We start from the raw sequence: 22915 nt of genomic DNA, 5'->3' as shown, positions 1-22915 counted from the left end.
TGAACAAGTTAGGTTTTTTTGTGAAGTTGGATTTAGAAGTATCAATAAGTAGGTAGGTGTAAAATAATTCTAATTCTTAATGTTACATGATGCTAAATATGAAGTCCTTTTTAATAGTATTAGGCAGCAAACGAGCAAGTGGCAAGCGGCCACCTAAATTCTCCAAAAATAACCGCTGCCCATTAACAACAGCATGCACAGGAAAAAATATTTCCCTTTCTCCTCTCCTCCATCTGATAATCCCCTTTCCATCCATTCTGACATGAAAAGGACGAGGAAGATAACTAGAATTTGGCCACCGTCACGCATCCTTATCATACGAAACGCAGAATTACTTTCACTTCATGTCCGTTTTCTTTGTGGTAGTGGTATTTCACCGGGCGAGCGGGCCAATTCTGCTAAAGCCGATGCCATATATAGGCTTCTAGAGTAGTACCCAACTTGCGATGGTAGAATTTGGCAATACTATTCATGGGTTAGTAATTTTCCAAAATCTTACAGTTTTAGTTCTTTTTTAAAACTTTGAATAGGCGAGGAATATGTGTGCGTTATTTTTATTACTTTTTCGTATCAATTTATTTATGTTAATAAATGGGTAACACAGTGAAATAAGACAAAACCTTTAATGAATATAAGGTTTTAATAAGCTAAAATTAACAGTTATATCTTTTGGTTACATTACATACATTGACAAAGACACTAACAAAAACTGATAGACAATGACATTAGCTTATGGCTGATAGTTTCAAGTAAAAAGTTTACATCATTCTCCCGCGCTATTTTAAAACATAATCTTTTAAAAATTCTGGTATTTTACGGACGCGGTCAGATCTACGAAGTGTTGGCTCCGACGGTGGTGATGATGGTAACTCGGTCTCTAGCTCTCTGCTATTATCAAGTTCCACAGGTCCCGTTTCATTAGATGAAGGAATCTCGAAGTTCTGGTCCTCTGTTTCCGGAAGTGGTTCTGCGACATTATGATAATCAGTAGTGTGTTCATTATCTATTCGCAGATCTACCCCTTCTGAACCCAATGGTGCTAGATGACGATTCGACACCGTTGTTTCTCGGCCATCTGGGAACCGAATGTATGAAAAATCAGGATTACTGTGTATCAATTCAACCTCTTCTACTAATGGCTGATATTTATTTGTACGATTAAATTTCTTCATCAAGACTTGTCCAGAATTTGTAAGCCACGATGGAACAGAAGTGCCGTTAGTAGATCTTCGTGGGTGTCTAAACATTCTTTCATGTGGAGTGCAATTTATGGCTGTACAAAGTAATGATCGAATTGAATGTAAGGCTTGTGGTAATACTTGCTCCCAATTTTCTACCGAAAGATTCTTCGTCTTCAGCGCCAAAAGAATCGTTCTCCAAAGTGTAGAATTCAATTTTTCTACTTGACCGTTACCTTGAGGGTTATAAGCTGTAGTTCTACTAGTGGCAATACCTCGAACATGTAAAAATTCCTGTACTTCGGCAGAAAGAAACGCAGTTCCGCGATCTGAATGTACGTAAGAAGGCATGCCGAATATCATGAACAAGTTGTTAAGGTGTTTGATCACTGTTTTCGAGCTTACATCTGAGCATGGGAAAGCAAACGGGAATCGTGAAAATTCGTCAATTACGGTAAGTATGAATTTGTTATTATTGTTTGTTGGAACTGGTCCTTTAAAATCTATGCTAAGGCGTTCAAAAGCAGCCGTCGCTTTAACAAGTTTCCTCTGGTCATCAAAGTTATTTCGGAAGAATCTAGGTTTTACTTCAGAGCAGGTTCGACAAGATTTTGTCATTGTTCTGATTTCTTCAATGGAATACGGTAGGTTTTTAGAGCGAACCCAGTGAAACATTCTCGTTACTCCTGGATGACAAAGAGCCTCATGCAGCGAGAAAAGTTTTGCAGTACGTGTTTCTACAGTGGCACAAATTCGGGATAGTGCATCAGCAGCATAGTTCTCTTTCCCCGGTCTGTATATAATATCGTATTTGAAAGCAGAAAGTTCCAGTCGCCATCTTTGAATCTTTTCATTCTTTATCTTACTTGAATGTTTCATATTAAACATAAAAGAAACCGAGCGTTGATCAGTTACCAACTTAAAGTGTCTACCAATAAGGAAATGTCTCCATTTCTTCAAAGATTCAACGATCGCGTAGGCTTCTTTCTCAATAGCTGAATGGTTTCGTTCGCTTTGAGTCAAAGTCCTCGAGAAGAAAGCTACAGGTCTACAATCTTGCGTGAGTACTGCCGCAATAGAATGGTCAGATGCGTCAGTTTCGACTGTAAAAGGTATTTTTTCATTAATTGCATGGATAGAAGACTTTGCGATATCATTTTTCAGGCCTTCGAAACATTTAATTTGCTCGCTTGTGAGCGGAAAATTTGTCGTATTAGCAAGTGAGTGGATCCGTTCAGAAAAGTTTGGAATCCACTTAGAATAATGTGCGAACATACCGAGTGTCCTTCTTAAGGTCGGTAAATCGCTTGGTGGAGGCAAATTAATCAGTGGCTTGAGTCGCTCACTGTCAGGTTTGATTATGTGGTTTTGAATATTATAGCCTAGAATATTTATTGAATCTTGAGAAAATTTACATTTTTGTATATTCAGTGTTAAACCGTATTTCTTTGCGGCATTCACAAAACTTTCTAAGTTATGATCGTGTTCTTCAAGAGTACGGCCACAAATAGTTATATCATCAAGATACGCATATGTGTTTTGAAGCTTCTCTTTTCTTATAATCCAATCGATTGTTCGTTGGAAGCTCGAAACACCATTTGTTACTCCAAAAGGAATACGCCTGAATTGGTACAAATTTCCCAGCGCTTCAAAAGCGGTAAATTTCCTTTCTTCGGGTAGTATAGGTACTTGATGGTACGCGCTTTTCAGGTCTATTAGGCTGAAAAATGTATTCTTTGCCACTTTCGAAACTAAGTCCTCAATGTTTGGTAAAGGGTACGCGTCGAGTTCCGTGAAACGATTAATTGTCTGAGAGTAATCAATCACAAGGCGTTTTCTATGAGTTTTGCTTTTTGTTATTAGGACTTGGGCCCTCCATGGTGATTTACTTTCTTCAATCACCCCTTCTGCTAAAAGATTTCTGATTTCCTCTGTAATAAATTCACTATCCTCTTTGCTGTGCCTTCGAGATTTAATAGCAATAGGTTTACAGTTGGGAGATACATTCGCAAAAAGCGGTACAGCTGGTACTGATGCTTCAGCCACGTTACATACTTGAAGTGGATGTTTTGGCCCACCGAAAGAGAACTCTAGCGATGAATGTTCTTCGAGGACGTCATGGCCGATAATTATGTCAGCACAAAGATTTTTCACGATAAGAAGATTCACGTTATCATATGTATGATTTCCGATTTTCAGAGTTTGCAAAGTTTGACCTTCTACTTGTGAAGTATGATTAAGAGAGGCCATAGAAATAGTCTGATTGCAGGATTTTCTTTTGAACCCGCATAGTCTTGCAAAACTGTCATTTATAAAACTGATGGAGCTACCGGTGTCGAGAAGTGCTTCTGCTCTTATTCCTCGAATATAAGCGGGTACAGTAGCTTTACGTAATGAAGAAGGTGAAGCTGCAGTGATACAAGCGGAAAGATCTTCAGTCCTTTCTACCATAGAATTTATAGGTTTAGAAGAGCTTCTGCAAACAGTGGCAAAGTGCCCCTTCTTGTTGCAGAGCTGACAAGTCTTTTCAAATGCAGGGCAGTTCTTACGAGGATGTATTTGTCCCCCACAAAAGAAACATTTTCGACGTCGAGGATAATTAACAGAAGAGCAGGTCTCGTCGTGCTTAGTTTGTGGTTTTGGAGAGACTAATGTTGGTTCTTTTGGGGAAACAACATTTAAAGACAGAGTATTGAAGCTTTGGGAGTTGATCTCTGCAGTTTCTAGAGAGAGTGCTTGGTTGTAAGCTTGATCAAGTGTTAGAGTTAAGTTTTCTAAAAGCCTTTGTCTGATTTTATGCGATGATATGCCGGATATGAAAGCATCACGCACGCTATCGTTTTTGTTTGTTTCTGCATCAACAGTCGCAAAGTCACAATCTTTTGAAAGTAGTTTCAAAGCTTGTAAATATGTATCAATACTTTCTTCTGGTCGTTGTTTCCTTGTTGCTAACATGTGTCTAGCAAAAATCAGATTTTTTGGTTTTACATACAGTTTTTGCAGAATAGTGATCGCTTCTTCGTAGTTCGTAGCTTCGCTTATATATGTATAGATATTTGGTGATATATGATTTACTAAAAGCTGAAACTTTATGCAGTCCCATTTTTCTGGCGGAGGAACCGACTGTGCATCTGTTTCTGGAGCGGTCGGTTTCTGCACGGAAATGAAGCTTTCGAAAGTCTTACGCCAGTGTATCCAAGCTCTCGTACCAGAGCTATCTGACGGGTCGATATCAAACCTTTCAGGGCGAAGATATTTGTCCATGTTGCTTGATTTTAGCTTATTAAATTGAAATAAGACAAAACCTTTAATGAATATAAGGTTTTAATAAGCTAAAATTAACAGTTATATCTTTTGGTTACATTACATACATTGACAAAGACACTAACAAAAACTGATAGACAATGACATTAGCTTATGGCTGATAGTTTCAAGTAAAAAGTTTACATCACACAGTTATCAGGGTAATTTTTAATTTTGGGTAATTAAATATTTTATGGCAGCATCGTGCTTGTCATTGTCACCTTTGTCATAAAAAGCTAGTAGTTTTAATTACTGTTTAAAATATTATGAAGCAAGTTAATTTGTATTCACTGTTTCATCGGTTATTACTTAATATATTGAAGTTAAAGAACACGCGATTTTATTTCTTTAGTGCTATTTAAATACTGCGAAGTTAGCATTTGGTTTATGTCTCAGTTATTATTACTTAATTTTCGCTATGGTTTCTTATCCAAAGAAAACATCAGCTGAGTGGTTTATTGAACAATTAAATGTTGAAAATGCAAAATTATTAGCTTTTGTGCTTGTGCTAGGTTTTATTGGGTACCATGGTATTTTACATCTCCGATACGGTAAGTTCTTTTGTGGGTTCAAGTAATACGACTATTCTAGCCTTGTAGCTGATCTACCAATCCGGCGCATATGCATAAGCGCTGCGGCTTTGTGCCGGTTAGTAAGTCGAAAATAACCTTTGCGTTATAAAACAAATAATTTCTATCAATTTTAGAAAATGCTTTGACACTAACTTTTAAAAAAGTAGATGTGATTATTAGTTCTTTCAATTTTTGATACATGTTTAAAAACATGTTTGACATAGTTTAAAGCATGTTTTACAGTATTTATAGTTTTGTGGTGGTTTTTTAAGTAAGTCTATGTGGTTATCATCAATTTGTCTTCAGGTCCTGACTCCTGCACATGGTTGCTTACATCAGGGCGCTACAAAGGTGACCATGAGTGGCAGCCATACGGATGTATGTTACACAAATACTCTAAAACGTAAGTTAAATTCCTTTACATTAATATTGTTGAAATATCCATCTATTAATTAACATGTTAGTTAACTCATAGTAGATGTGTCTATAATATGCCAAGATATTTTATAAATACGTCTTACAATTTTACTAGTAACGTTTTACAGTGGTAGATCCCACAACAACAATATTAATTGGGTGCACGAATGGACCGGGGCAACCAGTGCAATACCACGACCATGCAGAAGACAGGCCTGAAGTGGAAGCAATTCCGCGTTTCTTCTCATGAGTGTGGTGCTGAAGGCCTAATTTTAGTCCTCTTTCCCTTCCCACCCCTTTTGTTATTAGGATAGGATGGGAAGTGGATGTGGATTTGGTGGAAGAGGCATAGGAAGGAGAAATATCCTCTTTCTCTGCATCCCCTTCTCCATTGATTAAAGTTAGGCAATGCATCTGCATTTGCTGATGACTATGGGCAACGGTCGCCTCGCCATTTTGGCGAGTAGCCGTTTGCTCGTTTGCCACCTTTTGATATAAAAAAAATTCGTCATATTTTTTTAAAAAAAAATATAAATGCATTATTTGATCATTTACTTTCTGCACCAAAGTGGGTATTTATAAATTAATGTAAAAATGTAAATTTTGTATAATTGGACATGATGAGGATCTAGTTGTTAATATTTTGTCCGTCATAACAAAATTGTTAGAATTATTACCATATCAATGTTGATTTGTTTCTAAATTTTGTAATATGTAAATAGTAATTAACTTATTGTGACTTTATTACAGAGATGCAAGACGATGCTTACGTTACTTAGCTTTTTGGGGCAAATATAACAGTTTTGCGTTTATCGGCGACTCACGACTTGAACAATTGTACGAGTATTTTATTGGTAAGTATAAATATATTAATTTTGCATACCAATGTGTTATTTAACTGTGTTACAATATTATGATTATTATAAGAAGTATGTAATCTCTCAATTGATGAAATTTGGCATAGATGTAGAGCAGTGATTGTCAAACTTATTTCTTTCACCGCCCCCTTTGAAAATCAATTATATTTCAGAGCCCCCTAATTTTTATTCAGCCCTAAAACTTAAAAACCACACTTTCATTACTTTAATTAATTTCAATGCCCCCATTTTTTGGGCCTCTTATCATCCCCTCCTAGGTTTCAAACGACTCCAAGGGGGCGTTATCGCCCACTTTGGGAAACACTGATGTAGAGCATAGTTTGGAAGAATATGTAGGCTACTTATAAAAAATATATGATGTTTGTATTTTTAAAAACTATGATTCACATTTGATTTTCATACAAATTTTTTACTTACAGGGGTTCTCAAGACTAGATCAGATTTGGACTCATCATATTCAACGATAGACCACCATATGCCTAACTACACATATGTGGACAGCAAACTGAAACTGTTTGTCACATTTATATGGAGTAATGATGTCTCTAAGACTATGGTCGAACAGTTCCGAGCTTGGTAAGTAACTATCCTATTTTGTCTTTATAAAGTATTGGCTGTCGCCCGCTCGGAATTCAAAATACTTAATTAGTAGTGATGCAACGGAAGTGTCTTAGCGGAACCAGAAACGGAAACAGATGTCAAAAATAAATTTTAGCAGAAACGGAAACAGAAGCGGATGCGGAAACAGAAGTGTAAATAATATGAAAAAAAACATATTTACAATTTTTTTTTGGTAAAAACAGTTTGTATTCGTTTTTAATTTATTAAGGCATTGGATATCTCCATTGGTTAACTCCAGCAAGAGAATCTGATTGTTTCAAACAACAGCAGAAAATATTACGCGCTTAAATTAACGAAAAAGTACGTAAACAAACAAATGCGACAAGTGCCGAAAGGCCGCGCACGGACTGTGCGTCTCGCGCCGCGCATTTGGATCTCTCAGAAGTCGTAAAGTTCCGTTTTATCTCCGTTATAAAAGTTGCGGAAACAGAAGCAAAAACGGATGTTGAAAAGCGCGCGGAACTTCCGCACTTGCGGAAACGGAAACAGACATCCGTTGCATCACTATTAATTAGTAGCTTATGTGTTCTTCCAGACTATGCTCTATGCCAAATTTCATCATTGAGCTGTTCTGAAGATACCTTTAAGCATCCATCCAAACATTAACATTTATAATATTAGTAAGATTTTTTTGTCTCAGGCAGCGCTCGGATCGACCACCATCAGTGATAGTGGCCAGTACTGGTCTCCAGTTGGTTAAGAACCGGAACACAACTGATGCTGTATTGGAGGAATATAAGAGGAATCTTACACAATTAGTTCAGCCTATAGATGCGCTTGCGGCTCGCGGTACTCAAGTATTGTGGAAACTTCTAGAACCTGTTGACACAACACTCATAAAAGATGATGTGAAGATCAGTAATCATGATATTGATGGATACAATAGTGCTGCGATGGAGGTGAGTATATTAACTTCTAGCTTTTGCCTGCGACTCTGTCCGAGGGGAATTAAATAAAACTTAGTGTCCTTCCAGACTATGTTCTTAATTTCAGTGAGATCTGTTGAACCGTTTTGCAGATACTTAGTAACAAATATCCATACAAATATTCATAATTATAATATTAGTTAGATTCATCTTTTTTTTAATGAAAAGGTGGCAAACCAGCAAACCACCTGAATTCGCCGAAATAGCGAAGCGACCGTTGCCAATAGACATCCGCAAAGCAGATGCGTTGCCTACCTTTAATCAACGGAGGAGGGGACGCACAGATAGAGGACATTTCCCCTTCTCATACGTCCCCTCTTCCGCCAAATCTAATTCCCCTTCTCATCCTTTCCTAATAAGAAAAGATTTGAATGGAAAGAGGATTAAAATTAGGCTTCCGGCATCACACTCATCAGACGAAACATATTGTTAACATCTTATATTGCTGTCTAACTTTTAGAGTACAACTTACTGTATGACATTAAATTATGGTGTCATAGACACAATTTAAGTGGAAAGTATTTTTCTAATGACCTTTTCTAACTATTGGTAGAATATATTTGGTACTTTACCTTATCAGGGACTACTTGTTTGCACCTTTTTCTAGATACTCCGTCACAGCGAGGCGCGTGTGTGGGGCGCGGCGCGACTGGTAGCGGCGGGGTCTGCTGGGGGCGAAGCCCTGACGCGAACGGCGTTGAGACACTGCGCACAGATCCTGTTAAACATGTTCTGCAATGACCACATGAACTTCAATGATGGCTCGTGCTGTGCTCAGCCGGAGCCCTACACACAGCTGCAAATGCTCACATTTGCATTGTTCCTGCTCTGGTGAGATGTTACAAAGATTTATATGTTACTTTCAGACTGTTTTCAACATCTGTGCTAATTTTCATCAAGATCTGATGAACCATTCCGGAGATACCTTCCAACAATCCATTCATTCATCCATCCATCCAGACTTTCGCATTTATAATATTCGTAAGAGATGCCAAAAATGAAGGAACATGTCAATATTTCTATATCTTACAAAAACATATCATCTTGCGGATAATCGTGAAGATTTTTGCTGAAGATCAGCGCTGAGTGGTCCAGAGAGAAGCACCCAGCATACAAAGCTGAGGGAAGACTCAATCCGGTCAGCATTGCAACATTATCTATATATATAAAAGAAAGTCGTGTTAGTTACACTATTTATAACTCAAGAACGGCTGAATCGATTTGACTGAAAATTGGTGGGCAGGTAGCTTAGAACCAGGAAACGGACATAGGATCATTTTTACCCCGTTTTCTATTTTTTATTCCGCGCGGACGGAGTCGCGGGTAAAAGCTAGTTATAAATATTTCTTTATTTATGGTGCAAAAGATTAAATTGTATTTATTTTATTATATTCATTTTATCTTTATAATGTGACAAAAAATTCCTTCTTCTAGCGCAGTCGTTGCCAGTTTGAGATACTTGTGGCGTTGGTCTCAGAGTATAAAGCAGAAGATGGATGGCTACGCGCTGGTGAACCAGGCTACGGTGGTACAGCCACCTTCTCCCGTGCTGGCCCTGGCTAAGCTCGGCATGATCATGGCATACTTCTACCTCTGCGATAGAACAAATTTCTTCATGAAGGAAAACAAGTATTACTCGGAATGGAGTTTCTGGTTGCCCGTTGGATATGTGTTTGCATTGGGGCTGTTCTTTACTGATGATTCAAGGTCAAGTAGGTGAGTTTTTATTTTATATATTACTAGCTGATGCCCGCGACTCTGTCCACACGGAATTTAAAAAAAATATATAATTAGCCTATGTGTTCTTCCAGACTATGTTCTAAATCTGTTACGAATTCATCATCCGTTGATCCTTCAAACTAACATCCATCTAAACTTTCGCATCTGTAATATTAGTAAGATAAGGTTGCGAATGAACAAAAGGCGCTATAAGCTTCGCTATTTCGGTGAATTCAAGTGGAATTCGCCAAAATAGTTAGGCGACTGCTCCCCAAGTAGTAGATGATGAAAATAAATATTTCTTAATGATTGACTTTGAGTGTACTTTATTAAAAAAAAAAACATTAAATTAATAAAGATTAGCTTAGTATTGTTTTACAGATGTACACATTATGTTATTATTTCAGAGTTTTACACAGAAATCAAACAGACGAATGGAAAGGTTGGATGCAGCTTGTTATCTTAGTATACCAAGTGACGGGAGCGAGTAAAGTCCTTCCTATATACATGTTAGTGAGGGCATTGGTCTCTGCTTACCTCTTTCTGACGGGCTATGGTCACTTTTACTACACATGGAAGACGGGAGACACAGGCCTGGTCAGATACTTCAGGGTCATCTTCCGACTGAATTTCCTGACTGTGGTCTTATGTTTGACGATGAATAGACCGTATCAGTTTTACAGTTTTATACCGCTTGTGTCTTTTTGGTATACTTTGGTAAGTTTATATGGTTTTTGATAATATTAATGGTCTATTTTAGACAATTCTTGAACATTTTATTGATATTACATTATCATATTATATTATATATATTTTATACAAAAAAAAATCGTGACATGGTATATGTTAAAGATAATAAATGAAAGAAAAAAAAAATGTTTTACGTCAGTTCGTATAATAAAACACTAATCTAATGTATAAAGTTAAACCTGGATAAGAGTATATTTTTCTCACTTAAAAAGGTTCTCTAAAATCCGAGTTTCTCGCTCATGGAAGTTTCTCTCTAACCCGAGTTTCTCGCTCATGGAAGTTTCTCTCTAACCCGAGTTTCTCGCTCATGGAAGTTTCTCTCTAACTCGAGTTTCTCGCTCATGGAAGTTTCTCTCTAACCCGAGTTTCTCGCTCATGGAAGTTTCTCTCTAACTCGAGTTTCTCGCTCATGGAAGTTTCTCTCTAACTCGAGTTTCTCGCTCATGGAAGTTTCTCTCTAACCCGAGTTTCTCGCTCATGGAAGTTTCTCTCTAACCCGAGTTTCTCGCTCATGGAAGTTTCTCTCTAACCCGAGTTTCTCGCTCATGGAAGTTTCTCTCTAACCCGAGTTTCTCGCTCATGGAAGTTTCTCTCTAACTCGAGTTTCTCGCTCATGGAAGTTTCTCTCTAACTCGAGTTTCTCGCTCATGGAAGTTTCTCTCTAACTCGAGTTTCTCGCTCATGGAAGTTTCTCTCTAACCCGAGTTTCTCGCTCATGGAAGTTTCTCTCTAACCCGAGTTTCTCGCTCATGGAAGTTTCTCTCTAACTCGAGTTTCTCGCTCATGGAAGTTTCTCTCTAACTCGAGTTTCTCGCTCATGGAAGTTTCTCTCTAACCCGAGTTTCTCGCTCATGGAAGTTTCTCTCTAACTCGAGTTTCTCGCTCATGGAAGTTTCTCTCTAACTCGAGTTTCTCGCTCATGGAAGTTTCTCTCTAACCCGAGTTTCTCGCTCATGGAAGTTTCTCTCTAACCCGAGTTTCTCGCTCATGGAAGTTTCTCTTTAACCCGAGTTTCTCGCTTATGAAAGTTTCTCTCTAACCCGAGTTTCTCGCTTATGAAAGTTTCTCTCTAACCTGAGTTTCTCGCTTATGGAAGTTTCTCTCTAACCCGAGTTTCTCGCCCATGGAAGTTTCTCTTTAACCCGAGTTTCTCGCCCATGGACGTTTCTCTCTAACCCGAGTTTCTCGCTTATGGAAGTTTCTCTCTAACCCTAGTTTCTCGCTTATGAAAGTTTCTCTCTAACCCGAGTTTCTCGCTCATGGAAGTTTCTCTTTAACCCGAGTTTCTCGCTTATGAAAGTTTCTCTCTAACCCGAGTTTCTCGCTTATGAAAGTTTCTCTCTAACCTGAGTTTCTCGCTTATGGAAGTTTCTCTCTAACCCGAGTTTCTCGCCCATGGAAGTTTCTCTTTAACCCGAGTTTCTCGCCCATGGACGTTTCTCTCTAACCCGAGTTTCTCGCTTATGGAAGTTTCTCTCTAACCCTAGTTTCTCGCTTATGAAAGTTTCTCTCTAACCCGAGTTTCTCGCTTATGGAAGTTTCTCTCTAACCCGAGTTTCTCGCCCATGGAAGTTTCTCTCTAACCCTAGTTTCTCGCTTATGGAAGTTTCTCTCTAACCCGAGTTTCTCGCTTATGGAAGTTTCTCTCTAACCCGAGTTTCTCGCCCATGGAAGTTTCTCTTTAACCCGAGTTTCTCGCCCATGGACGTTTCTCTCTAACCCGAGATACTCGCTTATGGAAGTTTCTCTTTAACCCGAGTTTCTCGCTTATGGAGAGAGTCCGTCGGGAGTGGATAATAAATCTCGCTTATAGAGGTTTCTCTGTTTCGCTTCGACGAAAAGTGAACTTGAAATTATAGAATGTATGTTTTTTTCAGGTATTTGTAATCTTCGCTCTACCACCACATATAAATCAGTCGTCTACTCACACAGTGGAGTCCAAACCATATCAATATTTATATATAGCGCTGAAGATAATTGGTCTTCTGACAATAGTGACAGTGTTGTATATGAGTGAGGTGTTCTTCCAGAAGATATTTGTGACGAGGCCGTGGAAGGCTCTGTTTGTGAACTCGGATGATGATATCCACCAGTGGTGGTTTATGTGGAAGCAAGATCGGTGAGTGATTGTTACTTTATATGTAAAATGTTCTTTAAATTGTTTTTTTTTTTAATAATTATTGTTTAGTAGAAGATATTTGACACCATAGACAATCAATATGGTTTTTTTAAATCATATAATATTACAAAAATTTTCGAAACAATGATTTTCACAAAACTATTTCGTATTATCCTACTTTGTTATAAAACTAGCGGTTGACCGCGACTTCTTCAGCATGGAATTTAAAAAAAAATGTAGTCTCTGATATGCTCGCGTGCATCAGCTACCTTCCCGACAAAGTCTCGTCAAAAGCTGTCCAGTCATACAGAAAAAAAAATGTGTATGAAATGTGATTTTTTTTTCTTTACATTACAAACAGACATTCCAATTTTATTAATATGTACAGATATCACTTCATTATCTTTAAAATTTTCACAAAATGTATGGAGAATTTAACATTTCTTCTCTTTGATTTTTTTTATTGTTATTATTTTAGCTTAAAAATATTTATATCATTTTACCAGGTACTCTATGGCTTATGGTATAATATTTGCCACAGCATATCTCCTCGCTCAGCGCTACAACTTGCTGGATGACAACAATCACAGCAATCTGTTCACACCAGGTTTGTCTCTCACCGCAACATTGTTGGCTTTTATAGGCATTGGTTCATATGTCACATTCACATTCCTCTGTAATAATACATTTGATTGCAATGAAATTCACAGCTACGTATCATTTCTACCAATTGTCAGTTATATTATATTAAGGAACGTCTCCGGAGCATTAAGGACTAAACATTCTAATCTATTTGCTTGGTTTGGAACGATAACATTAGAGTTATTTGCAAGTCAGTCACATATATGGCTCGCTGCTGACACACATGGTGTCTTAGTATTAATACCGAGTGCACCGATACTTAATCTTATCTTGACATCTTATATTTTTATATTTACTGCACATGAAATACATAAGTTGACATCAATAATACTGCCATATGCTGTACCTGATGATTGGCGATTGGTTTTGAGGAATTTTGCTATATTTTTAGCTATTTTAGTACCTATAGGTATACATGATGGGATGTTTTAAGATCCAAGGTTCATTTTTAAGACCGCTTTTGTATATATTTTATAGTTTTTTTTCTTTGTGTGCGATAGTCAGTAGTGGTACATAAGTTGGAATAAATCAGTACAATTGTGTTAGTACATTATTTAATTTTCTATATAGAAACATTCCGTGTTATGTTTCGAAACAAAATGTTCATATTGTGGCAACACTTTAGAAATTACTGAAATTTCAATATTATTTTGTAACTTGATTAACCAAAGCGATTATAAAACTGAGAACTTTTTTTATTAATTATTTTTGGTTAAAGTACTTTTGTCTTCAATAGTGTGGCAAATTTTTCTGGCCCGGTAGGCAAGAGTTAAGAAAAAATTGGCCCAATGTGACATGTATATTAACTGGACATAAAACTGAATTTATTTTTCAAGCATATTGATGAAAGAATGGTATACCAAGAAAAAATTTGTTTTAATACAACTTCAAACTTGTTTTTTTAAATTGATTAATCTATCCTGTTAAAATCCAAATGCTTCCTCAGCAAACATATTTTTAAAAATACAAAATCTTTTAACACAAATATGCCACTTACCATAAACTATTTTTTTTACATTTGTCTCATCTCTACATATTTTTTGGCATTAGGTAAGACAGAATCTGTATAAGAGAGAGTCAAAGTCACTGTAATATTTTTCTCTCTAACCTTAGTTTCTCGCTTATGGAGGTAGTTTGTTGGACCTAACATACTCTCGCTTAGAGAGGTTCTCGCTTATCGATGTATTATATTATTTGTAAAATAATATAGGTACTTAATAAAATTGTGTAAGATTTTTATTTTTGAATGCATAATATATTTCAAATGATTCTATACTATTGGTCTATAGTTCGGTTAAATATCAAAATATGTAGTTTGCTAGAAAGAACATCTCGGTAACAAAATGTTGTTACTTTATTTTTTTCATCAGCATCTCTTTTGTATCACAGTTTTAAATAATCAAACTATGGATATGTTCACTTTATTTCGTTTTATGTTTTATTGATAATTGTATATTTGGATTATGTAAATATCAAGCGAATAAAATGCACTGTGATTTTAAGACTTTTAAGCTTTGGATAATTTATTGTTTTATTATCTGTAATAAAATATTAAATAGCCTAGAATTTAGTTTTATTTCTTTTCTTTATGACAGTTTTCTTATGCAAATGAAGAGAATAATCGTGGCCTGGTCACCCCTAAATTAGGGTAGGCTCCTAGCCTGGGTGGGGACGTCTCTCGAGCACCGTTACTCTTAAACGAGGTTTAGGCCACCTCGAGCCAGGTGAAACTGTAAATACCTCTGTAAGGCAAACGGTGAATACTCAGTAAAAAAAAAAAAACGGTGGGGACGTATAGTGTGCTGATGATGATGATCGCAGGTACATAAGACAGAAAAAATATTGCAGTGAGTGAATACTGTGACACCATGACTCTTATACTGCTAAAGCAGTGCTTAAGAATCACTGTGAGTGTAACTGAAAGACCAATAAAAGTCATTTTAACAAGCAAAATTTATTATTTAATAATTACATTGTTAGTGAAATTGATGTTTATAATTAAAAAATATTATACATCTTAAATTAAATGGGAAACTTGTAAAACTTATCAATATTCGGTTAATTATCGGAAAGTGAAAAATATACATATGTATGAGAAAATATTCATATACAGATCACAGATAAAAAATATATTAAAAAAGTTGCACAATAGGTTTTTTATTAAATAAAATGCAGATGTTTAGTTTTTCAACATTTTTAAATCACGTTAACATTATTCCATTTTTATTTTCACTGTCCAACATAGTCTCTAACGCTTGAATACATAAATAAATTAAAAACAAGTTAGTTACTATAGTAAATAACAGAAATAAAACAATTTATTAAGGTTAACCGTGAAATTCTACTGACGAAATACCTGTATGAAACTAGTCCATCTAAGGCCTTTCATACACAAGGCAACATAACGTGGAAAATTATCTACGAAACCTGGCGATTTTTTTCAATGCAGGATACAGTTGCCATATATTCGCTATCGCTGTGCCTGTTACTCAGGTTTTAACACAAAAATTTATCATTTCTGATTGTAACTAAAAAAAATATATGTGGATGGATAAACCCTGAGCTTTAGATGCAGATTTATTGCTGATAAAGACCCTTTTAGCAACAACACTCGTGTGAACAAACCTTTAGTACTATCCGTTTAAAATTATTCCTTTCATGTCTATGATTTAGTTTTTTTTTAATTTATAAATATGCCGCGACAAATAGTTACAACCGTCTTATTTAAATAATACGGTATTCAGTTTACAAGAAAATTTAAAAAAATTGCTTATTTAAAAAAATTGTATGGTTTTAGGTAAGTATTGCTTTCATACATTATAATAAATACATAAATAATTTGATAAATCCTTTTTTTTTATTCACACTTGTCACAAACTTTTCCCATCCCATTTTATTGTAACGTGACTATTTTGAATGTATTAACTAGGCAATGTAATACTTATTTAATAACTAATAATTAAATTTAATAATGTATATATATTGCTTATAATAATTAGGTGCGTTCATAATTCTAAATTCTTAACATATCAATCAATTTAATAATCGGTAATATTTCAATTTTTAAACACAAATTCGACATCGAAATGATTTTTAGGAAGTTCAATTATTCACATATCAGTTATACGCATTTCCTTAGGACTGATGAGAAACTAAACCACACTAAAATGGAATAAATAATATTTTCCACACAGACAGAATAGAACAGAGAAATCCCATACGCGCTCACATTCAAGAAAAAACCAAGCTATTTAAGAGTTAAGTTTAGAAAATCAGTCTCAATGAACAGGCCTTTATTACCATAATAACTATAAGATAGTACTTTATTTTACATTTGATGAATCAAGCTATGAACGCTAAAGAATCTAATGAGACAAGAAAGATTTGCCATGAGGAAGCGATTAAGGCTAACTTTTTTTCAAGAATCTACTTTTTTCTAAATGGCAACATTAATTCATGTGAGAATTGAAAATTCGGGCATTTCGATAAACGATGAGGATTAAAGGCAGTTCATAATCAATATCATTTATTTTATAAGATAACGTACACACAAGTTAACTTACACATCGAATATAACACGGAAGTAACTACGCTTGGTTCTTATGGCCGCTCCAGACGCTTGGTATTTGCTACAAACAACCACAATTATCAGACACGTGCCATATATCGGACACAAACGTCCAACACAAATAGGCATCCCCAGGTTTGTCAAATCATTCTTTGATTTGTGAACAAAAACCGCCGATCACTAGCACAAACAGCGAACACCAAACAAAAACAAGCAAACACCAAACAAAAACAGGCAAAAACCAATCCTTACGTTCATGCTTTTTGTTTGGTGTTTGCTGTTCGCCGTTTTTTGCCAAGCGTGCGTAGCGGGCTTTAGACAATCAGACGTCAGTCTTTGCACAGTCGAATCACATTTGTTTTATTGCTGAGACTGTAACTAACATTATTTATGAAACATTCGTAGTAATAGATTAGTTTTTAAAATTATAAAAAATGAAAATTACAAGCTTGAAATATATTCTCGTAAGTTTGTAGAAAATAATTGACAATGTAAGACAAGGTTTAATTATTTCATGTATAAAAAAGTAAATTAATTAAATGGCGGCAAAACAATTACTGGCAAGAATCGTTTCACAATTTCTTGACAATTTATCATTATCTGTGTAACGATAAACTTTGTTTTTACGACCAGGTGTAAAGTTTTAAAACAAAAACAAAAATCGAATCGTAAAATTTAAACGAATCGTTACTTTTAATCGTTTGAATGCTCTAATAACGTTTTTATTTAGAACAATTAAGATACTTATTATGAGTCTACGTATCGTTGCAAATATTCTATTGGTGCGTATTTAACATGTAGTTTGAATTATTAAATTCTAAACTACATTCTTAAAATATAGTGCTCATATAATAATATATTAAACATATTATGTTACGTGGTAGTTGTGCATATGGTATACTCATTTTTTTGGGCCTTTCATTTTTATATTTAAACTTACATACTAAAAAACTAATACTTTAATATAGTTAAGAACAAAAAAAGAAAGTTTTCTCTCTTTTCCCGGTATTTACATTAACAAACAACTTGTTTATGTATTTACAAGATAGCAAAAAGTGCACAAAAGATAAAATTCACAAAATATGTATTTGAGCAATACTTTTAATATATATATTTACAAAACACTCACAAAGTTTTTATTACAATAGCAAAAAGAAGTAGGATTTAGGTTAAACACAAAATTCTATTTGTGTTAGCGTGACAAGAAATAATTCCGAGAATTAGTTTGATCTGTGTACCAGCTTATATCCGCTTAAATAAGAGAATAAATCTTGGCATGGACTTTTAAGGTACCGTATGTAAATGGTTAACGGATATCACGATATATTAATGAAAATACAAACGTAATATATAAACAGCACTAGTTCAACAAAGATAAAAATATTTTCGAGAAGTGGAGGACAACGATCTACTACTGCTCTAAGAACAAGATTAATTTCTAGAAAATTTTGTTATTGCTATAAGATAATTATTTACATCTTCAAGCCTTTTCTAATAGGTGCGTTCTAGACACTAAAATTAAAAATAAATAAAAAATCAAGTAACATTCTACTGTATATAACAACTACATTGCATCACTTATTTTTAAATTTATCACAATTAGATTAGAATATTGTATACATAAATGTCAATATGACAGCTGTCAAAATGCAGATTATAAATGCTGCTTAATAGTTAACCTCAAATCGGTGTAACAGATTTTGTTATTTTTGAACTTGAGTACGACGATACGTAGAGGTACAGCAATTTGTAGACAACAAATAAATTAGTATAAAATAGTAGAAATTTAACAAGATCACAAGTCACCGTAAAACTTAATCAGAGTTGTCGTTCCCCGCGGCATTTAACGTCCTGTTGTCCTCACTTAACAACGATTTGTCGTATCGCCTTTGCCTCATCATTTTAGGTCTCGCGGCACCCAGCAGAGGCGCTGATATCGCGTGGCCTCCCATCGGATTCATCTCTTTCCGTCCTTGCAGCAAAGGTGATGTGACACTCGACGATTCGTCACCTTCATCGTCTGACAGCGCGGGATAACTTTCCTTCATTTTTAAGCTGCGTTCCAGTCGACGGAGAAATCTGGAATAAACATTAAGTAGTCCCATATATTCGTGTAATTTGAAAAACATTAATCTGCAATAAATTTTTCTGAATCTGTATCTGAGTTGTTGGACAAACCTTATTTGATTGCTTATGGTCCTCAGCTTGTTGACTTTGACCGGCTTACGCGAGTCTTCATTCAGGTCCAAGCTCGATGATATTTTTGATGAAGTATCCTAAAACAATTAGGTTTACAGTAAAACAAATTGTTTGAAAATTTTGCGATGATACTGAAGAGAACAAACAAACATGCGTCCAACGACTACTTACATAATATACAACGAACTGTACATAGAAAGTAAGTACCTACAAAGTATCTAAAATTAGTACGACTAAATGAAATATATGGTACATTCACAAATATAGAAGAAACAACATTTTGCTAGAAATACTGTCATAAATTGTACGTTACTACTGTCAAATACTCGTAGTATTATTTAGTATTTAAATGAAGCTCCCAATTCTGCTGAATCTAAAACAACTCCTCGTTTCATAAGCCGAATATTCTAGAAGAAATAGTCTAGAAGATGCAGAAATTGTCAGATGTCGCGTTAGTAAATTCACCTCAGAACTACGGCACTTTTGTCTCCGAAGCAGTTTCCTTTGGCGGACCTCACACGGCTGTGAACATATTGAACGAACAACAAAAAAATAAAACAAGCAAAAATATTTACACAAGGTGCAGTGAATTATTTTCTAGAACCATCCACAAACCTCATCTATTAAAAGATTCTTATTAAAAATTTAAAGAAGTATATTTGTAATTTATTTTAGAGGGAGGTTTGTAGAAGATTTTGTTTTAGTGCCGTATATAAAAATTTGTGTCATTGTTGTGTATTGTGCCTTTCACTATCTTGTGTCTAATTATTTTTTAGTTAAAAGTGCTCTTAAGTAAGAATTTAATAAAAGACTTTGATAGCATTCAATGGGCTTAAGATCGCGTCATTATCACGATTTAAGAAACAAATCTTCAACAGTGTAAGAGTACCCCTATTATACTGGAAAGTTATTTAAAACACAATAATAATAAGTATAAGTAATAATCTGTCGTCAATATACAATAGAAAAGAAGACAAGACAAATATTAATAAACTTGGATAAAGTAAAAATAATCATGATTTTAAAGTTAGGGAAGTTTCCTGCTGACCTGCATTTCTAAATCTGGCGGTAGTCGTAGTTCCCTTGCTGATGCCACAGATGCCACGGAAGCATTGCTCACGGTGTCTTCGGATGATGAGGAAGAGGCCAGCGCCGGCGCCTGCGACCGGGACCGACGTCTGCCCACTTTGCGGCCGCGATTGCAACATGGCACCTGATAATATCAACAAAAAACTCGCATTGACACATCGTCATTAAAACGACGCACTTTGACTTTCCTGGGATATCAAATTATTTACTAATAAACTACAGTTTGTTACTGTTTCGTCAATATGTAATTTGGTAAACATACCTCAAGCAAATTGTGCATTGAATGCGGCATATGAGGAAGTGTTGTTTTAGTTGCGACTGACACATCTTGTGAAACAGTTCTCGTTGTCCGTCGATCTCTTCTTCTGCCAGCTTTTCTGTGCGCATTATTTCCTGCTTTACAGATACCTCCCTTTACACACTCAGAACTAGGAAAATCGTACAGGCCATCTGAATCTGTAAACGGCAGCTGACGTCCATAAAACTGCGGAGAAAATCTTCCCAGGCCCGTTTTATCACTGAGTGGACTTTCACTACGAGAGCTAACGGGGCTGAGCGGTCGGCTGCCGTCAGACAGCAACATCGGTGGCTTCAAGCTCGTTCTTTCATCTAATCCCCTCTCAACACTTATGCACTTCACAATGGAACATTTCGTTACACCACTTGGGGAACAAATTTGAGGTATCTCTAAAGTCTCCTTCAAAAGGACCAAATTTTCCATTTCTTTAGCGCTTGAGGGTACGTCATCAACTCTTTCATCGGTGCCAATTCCTTCGTCATTAGACTCCAGCAGAGGATCATCGGACAAAGTTTCCGAATCGGATCTGCCGCGTCGCCTTTCATTAGTATCGTTACTCGAACCGGCAGGACTTGAATTGGTCTTCATCAAAGGTCGTCGTCTCGACTGAAAACACGATGGTCCACCTCCTGACCCCGGGTCTTCCATTTCTGAAGGACATAGGGGATTGCTCGAACCGCACCGGGACGGACCCGGGCTTGCCATGGAACTGTATCCAGATGATGATAGATTTGATTCTGAAGGAGCTCTTTCCCCGCGAGCGGACATTGAAAATGGACTTAAATAGCACATGTTTCCTGATGGCGGCGGGGGTCTCGGAGAAAGTGGTTCGTCTGATTCTTCGCTAGCATTATAGGTGACTGTTATCAATGGCGGTGGCTGGAATTCTAAATGTGGAGGTGTTCGTCTAGGTGGTGGCGAGCCTGGTGACGGTCGCTCAATCATGAGGACTGGAACTCTTAATGTTGGTGGCGCAGGTGATGGAGAAGACATCTCGCGTTCAGAATCCTGGCTGTGGGTGAAACTGGGAGTAGGTGAATCTGTCACGTGAGTGGACGGCGTCGGCGTGTCTATACTAATCGCTGGCTGTCTTAACTGAAAGAAAAAAAAATATGTTGATGGAAGTCTTTTCAATTTCTTAATATTTAATTGACATTTAATATTTCATTACCTTTAATCTTAAGCCTGCAGTGGGCCGTTCAGTTTTTTCCGGTTTGATTTCATCTAATTCATCTTCACTAGGAGAAAGGCAGGCTGTTGATTCACTCTTGATATCTGATTCCATTTTGGATCTTGGCATTCTTGGCGAAGGTAACGGCGTTGCTAAGGGAGTTGGTAGAGGTGTTGGTAAAGGAGTGGGCAGCTCTCGTATTGGTGATAGGCATTTGTTTATAGTACTCGGAACTTCAAGAAGGATTGAGGGCGGGTGAAGTAGATTGCTTCCTGAATTAGTTGATTTGTGAGCGCTCAACGGATCAAGAACCTGAAAGTGTTAACATTAATAATTAAAACTAGCTAAAATTTGACTGATTATTAACTTTTGTAATTAGGATGCATTTTTTTTTGTTTACCTGAATCTCGATAGTATTGTGAGGTCTAGCAACCGGTGAATCGGGCGCTAGCGAGGGTACGTGCGATGAGGCGAGAGATATGTCGTCGTCGACGGTGTCATCCTGTGGAGACGAGGCAGTTGGTGTGCTGGACGCCGATATTCCGCCGGAAGACGCTCTGGACACAGCGGCGGTTGATGACGAGAAGTTTCGGAACATTGCTAGTATTGAGTCCGCACTTGAAATTTTTGGAGTTCTGATAAATAAATAGTTATTTAATACTATTAATCTGTTACGATTTATGATTACTAGTGTCTACTACTCGTATTATTTACGTACTTACTATTTTTATTGTAAAAAAGTAAAATTCTTTTAATGTAAAATGTAATCTTACCTCGAATACTTCTTTAAGGCAGCATGAGCTAAAGTCAAGTCTAGGCTTGACATAGAGTCGCTGCCTTGATTGCTTGACGTGCTATGTGGAGATCTAACTTCTACACCCGGGGATGGGGGAGTACTCGAAGCTTTAGTCTTAACAGTTCTATCAGCTATGACAGCCATGGGAATAGCGATAGTGTTTACCATGTCTACGTCAGAACTGGAACTCATTTCAGCTGAAACTTTATTTAATAACCTAGCAAAAGTCACTTTCTTTTCCAGCTTTGGGTCCGAAATGTGCCTCATCGATGGCGATGTCGATGGAGTAGAACCTTCACTGGCAAATGATGTGTCTTTATTATCTATGCCATATTCAACAAAAGCTGGTGCACTTTCAACTGTGCTTAATGTACGCTTCTCCGACATTTGTATAAGCTCTCCCATTGTTATCTTTTTTGAATGATCATTAGCGGATGCTGGACTAATCAACTGTTGAAGTATTTGCTTTTTCTCTGCTGCGTTTTTCTTTGTAGGAGTTGAATTGTTGCGTTTCTTACGGGGCGATGGTGAACCTATTTAGAAATAATAAAATTTACCGTACAAATTATGTTTGTTGAAAAAAAGGAACTAACTACGAGAAGCACTTGATACAACACCGAATGTTCATAACAACACTACACAATATCAATAATATCGTTAAAAGATTCT

At 36.3% G+C, this 22915-nt stretch overlaps 3 protein-coding genes across 4 annotated transcripts; 1 reads left to right on the top strand and 2 right to left on the bottom strand.

Moving 5' to 3' along the window:
- Positions 1-776: 776 nt before the first annotated feature.
- Positions 777-4442, bottom strand: LOC123721530. Its single transcript, XM_045680363.1, has 3 exons — positions 2456-4442; positions 2111-2281; positions 777-1075 (listed from the first exon to the last, which is right to left on the bottom strand). Exons 1-3 carry the CDS (start codon positions 4440-4442, stop codon positions 777-779), a joined length of 2457 nt encoding a protein of 818 aa, XP_045536319.1.
- A 402-nt stretch (positions 4443-4844) lies between these two features.
- Positions 4845-13888, top strand: LOC106707379 (N-acetylneuraminate 9-O-acetyltransferase). The gene is made up of 10 exons (XM_045680202.1): positions 4845-5032; positions 5360-5456; positions 6221-6324; positions 6768-6924; positions 7610-7868; positions 8503-8726; positions 9330-9611; positions 10022-10331; positions 12242-12483; positions 12990-13888. Exons 1-10 carry the CDS (start codon positions 4900-4902, stop codon positions 13555-13557), a joined length of 2376 nt encoding a protein of 791 aa, XP_045536158.1. The 5' UTR covers positions 4845-4899; the 3' UTR covers positions 13558-13888.
- Positions 13889-18365: 4477 nt separating this feature from the next.
- Positions 18366-22553, bottom strand: LOC123721447 (serine/arginine repetitive matrix protein 1-like). Of its 2 annotated transcripts, XM_045680194.1 has the most exons (8): positions 22224-22553; positions 21851-22085; positions 21451-21762; positions 20244-21374; positions 19941-20105; positions 19358-19414; positions 18872-18969; positions 18366-18772 (listed from the first exon to the last, which is right to left on the bottom strand). In XM_045680194.1, exons 1-8 carry the CDS (start codon positions 22511-22513, stop codon positions 18508-18510), a joined length of 2553 nt encoding a protein of 850 aa, XP_045536150.1. In that variant the 5' UTR covers positions 22514-22553; the 3' UTR covers positions 18366-18507. The 2 variants fall into 2 exon arrangements, with proteins under 2 accessions (XP_045536150.1, XP_045536151.1); XM_045680195.1 differs by lacking the exon at positions 19358-19414.
- Positions 22554-22915: the final 362 nt, after the last annotated feature.

The sequence above is a fragment of the Papilio machaon genome, chromosome 12, assembly GCF_912999745.1.
Source record: "Papilio machaon chromosome 12, ilPapMach1.1, whole genome shotgun sequence".
Taxonomy (NCBI): domain Eukaryota; kingdom Metazoa; phylum Arthropoda; class Insecta; order Lepidoptera; family Papilionidae; genus Papilio; species Papilio machaon.
Note: the sequence above shows the minus strand (reverse complement) of the source record. Positions and strands in the feature narration are given on the sequence as shown.

Excerpts from the sequence above, each read along its gene's own strand:
- LOC123721530 (XM_045680363.1), bottom strand. The coding sequence starts at position 4,442 with ATGGACAAATATCTTCGCCCTGAAAGGTTTGATATCGACCCGTCAGAT. Across the intron at positions 2,282-2,455 it reads GACCTTAAGAAGGACACTCG|TCGAAACTGACGCATCTGAC; the intron begins GTATGTTCGCAC and ends TACCTTTTACAG. Across the intron at positions 1,076-2,110 it reads ATGGAGACATTTCCTTATTG|ATGGCCGAGAAACAACGGTG; the intron begins GTAGACACTTTA and ends TTCGGTTCCCAG.
- LOC106707379 (XM_045680202.1), top strand. The coding sequence starts at position 4,900 with ATGGTTTCTTATCCAAAGAAAACATCAGCTGAGTGGTTTATTGAACAA. Across the intron at positions 5,457-6,220 it reads TTACACAAATACTCTAAAAC|AGATGCAAGACGATGCTTAC; the intron begins GTAAGTTAAATT and ends ACTTTATTACAG. Across the intron at positions 12,484-12,989 it reads TTTATGTGGAAGCAAGATCG|GTACTCTATGGCTTATGGTA; the intron begins GTGAGTGATTGT and ends TCATTTTACCAG.
- LOC123721447 (XM_045680194.1), bottom strand. The coding sequence starts at position 22,513 with ATGAGGCACATTTCGGACCCAAAGCTGGAAAAGAAAGTGACTTTTGCT. Across the intron at positions 21,763-21,850 it reads ACAATACTATCGAGATTCAG|GTTCTTGATCCGTTGAGCGC; the intron begins GTAAACAAAAAA and ends TAACACTTTCAG. Across the intron at positions 19,415-19,940 it reads CGCCAGATTTAGAAATGCAG|CCGTGTGAGGTCCGCCAAAG; the intron begins GTCAGCAGGAAA and ends ATATGTTCACAG.